This window comes from Colobus angolensis, unplaced genomic scaffold, assembly GCF_000951035.1.
Source record: "Colobus angolensis palliatus isolate OR3802 unplaced genomic scaffold, Cang.pa_1.0 Scaffold61, whole genome shotgun sequence".
NCBI classification, from domain to species: Eukaryota; Metazoa; Chordata; class Mammalia; order Primates; family Cercopithecidae; genus Colobus; species Colobus angolensis.
The window spans coordinates 3,766,232-3,769,736 of NW_012119710.1; the positions used below are offsets into that span (position 1 = coordinate 3,766,232).

The 3,505-nt window shown below is 49.6% G+C and overlaps 1 protein-coding gene across 1 annotated transcript in view; it reads right to left on the reverse strand.

The window, feature by feature from the left end:
* The window catches only part of ARHGAP1 (Rho GTPase activating protein 1), a 25,177-nt gene that overhangs the window by 7,826 nt on the left and 13,846 nt on the right, over positions 1 to 3,505 (reverse strand). Inside the window, exon 4 of the mRNA XM_011963318.1 lies at positions 3,211 to 3,298. Within this exon, the coding sequence (XP_011818708.1) occupies positions 3,211 to 3,298 (88 nt within the window). The remainder of the gene's footprint in view (positions 1 to 3,210; positions 3,299 to 3,505) is intronic.

The window sequence follows — 3,505 nt, forward strand, 5'->3', positions numbered from 1 at the left end:
AACCCGGGAGGCGGAGCTTGCAGTGAGCTGAGATCCGGCCACTGCACTCCAGTCCGGGCGACAGAGCAAGACTCCGTCTCAAAAAAAAAGAAAAAAAAAAAAAAGAAAATTCACACAGTATATTTATAATGTATTCACTTTTCTGCCGGGATATTAGATGTCAATAAAAGGTTTTTTAGAAGATACCTTTGAATGTTTAATGCTCAGAAAAAAGTGTTATGTAAGATACAAAACCAGGCTGGGTGTGGTGCCTCACACCTGTAATCCTAGCAATTTGGGAGGCAGAGATGGGCAGATCACTGGAGGTTGGGAGTTCAACCTGGCCAACATGATGAAACCCTCTGTCTACTGAAAATACAAAAATTAGCTGAGTGTGGTGGTACACGCCTGTAATCCCAGCTACTTGGGAGGCTGAGGCAGGGGAATCGCTTGAACTCAGGAGGTGGATGTTGCAGTGAGCCAACACCATGCCACTGCACTGCACTCCAGCCTGGGTGACAGAGCAAGGCTCAGTCTCAAAAAAAAATAAAAATAAAAAAGATACCAAACTGACTATACAGTTCCATATACATTATAGAAAAAATAGGAAATAACTACACAAAAATATTAACAGTAACTTTCTCTCTAGGTAGTGGGTGTGTGGGAGACCTTTTTTTCCCCACAGTTGTCTATATATTTTTTCTTTATGGCTACATATATTTTTCTAAACTCTCTAACTTATAATACTTTAAAAATGTACACAATGGATTTCATGTATATTCTTTTGTTTGTTTGTTTGTTTTGAGATGGAGTTTCACTCTTGTTGCCCAGGCTGGAGTGCAATGGCATGATCTTGGCTCACTGCAACCTCCGCCTCCCAGGTTCAGGTGATTTTCCTGCCTCAGCCTCCTAAGCAGCTGGGATTACAGGTGCCTGCCACCACACCCAGCTAATTTTGTATTTTTAGTAGAGACAGGGTTTATCCATGTTGGTCAGGCTGGTCTTGAACTCCTGACCTTGTAATCCACCTGCTTTCGCCTCCCAAAGTGCTGGGATTACAGGCGTGAGCCACCATGCCCAGTCGTGTGTTCTTACCTAATGCCCACAACAACCCTGGGAGGTGGGCACAAGTCTTTTTTTGTTTGTTTTTTTGAGACAAAGCCTTGCTCTGTCGCCCAGGCTGGAGTGCAGTGGCGCGATCTCGGCTGACTGGAGCACCTCCCGGGTTCAAGTGATTCTTTTGCCTCAGCCTCCTGAGTAGCTGGGATTACAGGTGCACGCCACCATGCCTAGCTAATTTTTATGTTTTTAGTAGAGATGAGGTTTCACCATATTGGCCAGGATGGTCTCAATCTCCTGACCTCATAATCCACCTGTCTCGGCCTCCCAAAGTGCTGGGATAACAGGCGTGAGCCACTATGCCCAGCCTCTTTTTTTTTTTTTTTTGAGACAGAGTCTTGCTCTGTCACCCAGGCTGCAGTGAAATGGCACAATCTGGGCTCACCGCAACCTCTGCCTCCTGGGTTCAAGCAATTCTCCTGCCTCAGCCTCTTAAGTAGCTGGGATTACCCTGAGTAGCCGGGATTACAGGGCTGCACCACCACGCCTGGCCAATTTTTGTATCTTTAGTAGAGACGGGGTTTCACCATGTTGGTCGGGCTGGTCTCAAACTGCTGATCTCGTGATTCGCCCACCTTGGCCTCCCAAAGTGCTGGGAGCACCCACCACCACGCCCGGCTATATTTTTAGTAGAGACGGGGTTTCCTCATGTTAGCCAGGTTGGTCTCGATCTCCTGACCTCATGATCTGCCCGCCTCGGCCTCCCAAAGTGCTGGGATTACAGGCATGAGCCACCTTCAGGCACTTTCTATTTCAACCTCCCGGATCTGGGTGGACAGCTGGGAAGAGCCACGTCTGAGATAATCTGACTGAAAATGGGACAAAGTGCTCCATGATGGAAGCACCCTGCTGCCCTCAGCAGGGACTGTGACCAGGATAGAAGTGATGGAGGACAAGCAGCAGCTGATGTCGAGGACTTCCTGAAGCCAAGGACGCCCCGGGGTGGGCGTGGCCTCCCCAGCAAGCTGTCTCCTGAAAACCAGGTGCTTTCCACCCCCATCTACTAACTTCCTCCCACTTCACTTATTATCTGGGCTGAAGGCTGTCACCTGGTACATCAGACACAGAAAGAACTAGAGAAAAGGCCGTGTGCCTCCTCCACCAGCCCCAGGCCAAGCTCTGGCCCATTCTGGCTGGGCCACGTGGCAGGCTTGGACAAGGCTCTGCCTGCCTTGTGAGGAGCAGTGGGAAGAGCATTCAGAAGACCAGAGAGATAGAATTCCTAGATGGCACTGGAAGACTCAGCCTGTGGCCCTGGCTTGCCAGGACTGGCTGAGACTCCCAATTCAGGCCCTTCCCCTTCTGCCGCTGCCCTCTGGGTCTGTCCCTGAGCCCACACTTCCTCCTGCTCACACGCAATCATCCAGGATCTCAAAGAGCGGCTTGGGACAGTGCCAGAATTTTACATTTCAGAGTGCTTCAAACTGGTCAGGAAAGGAGTGCATCTTTCTAAAATTTACCAATAGAAAACAGAAAGCAGGGCAAGATGGTCTCACTCTACTACACACCCCGAGGACAGCAGCAGGAGGTGAGTTTGCTCGCCTGTGAGCCCAGAGCTGGCTCAACCATAAACGGGTCTTTCAAGCCTCGGCATTCGACCAGTCTTCAGCCCTGAATCAGGACGTGTCTGGACCGGCCAGAGTTATTACGTATGTTTGGCTCACAGAACCCACATTGGTACAGAAACCACTGACACTAAAGGCACAAAATAAGACAACACTAACGATTCTTATAAATGGTAAATAACTGCAACCATCTCAGAAACACCACAGGATTATACTAGTCAATCCTCACATCTGGACAAAAGTCCTTCCTTTCCATATGCTGTTTCTCACTCCTGTAAGGAAAGAGGCTTGTATTATTATCCCTTTGAAAGGTGAGGAAAGCGAGGCTTAAAGATGCTTCCCAAGATCACCCAGCTTCAATTAATAGAAACTAGGTCTGACTCCTTGTCCAGTGCTCTCCCTTAAATATAAACCAGCTCCTTCATGAGAAGAGGGGAGGCATTAAGGCAGGTGGCCTAGCCTGCAGGGAGGGAAAGTAAAGAACGTGGCATTAGGCTACACTGGGGATCTGGGCAAAGCCCCAACGCACTTCCCAGCAGGTACTCACCCCAGGAGCTTGCTGTGGTCCAGCTGGTGGCTGGGGGGCATTCGACAGGCACTAAACACAATGATCTTCCGCCCATACTTGTCATCTCCTAGGTATGGAGAAAGACGGAGCGCAGTGGGTTGAAGGGGAACCAAAAGAAGTGGGGTGAGGAACTTTAAGGGGCCAGGCATGCTGAGCTGAGCCAGTTACCACAGGGGCCAGAGCGCCCATGCAGACAGACCTCTGGGCAGCCTCCTGCATTCAAGGGTGTGCCATTGAAGAGAGAGACAGCTTGCTTTCAGGGTTACTGAGCTGG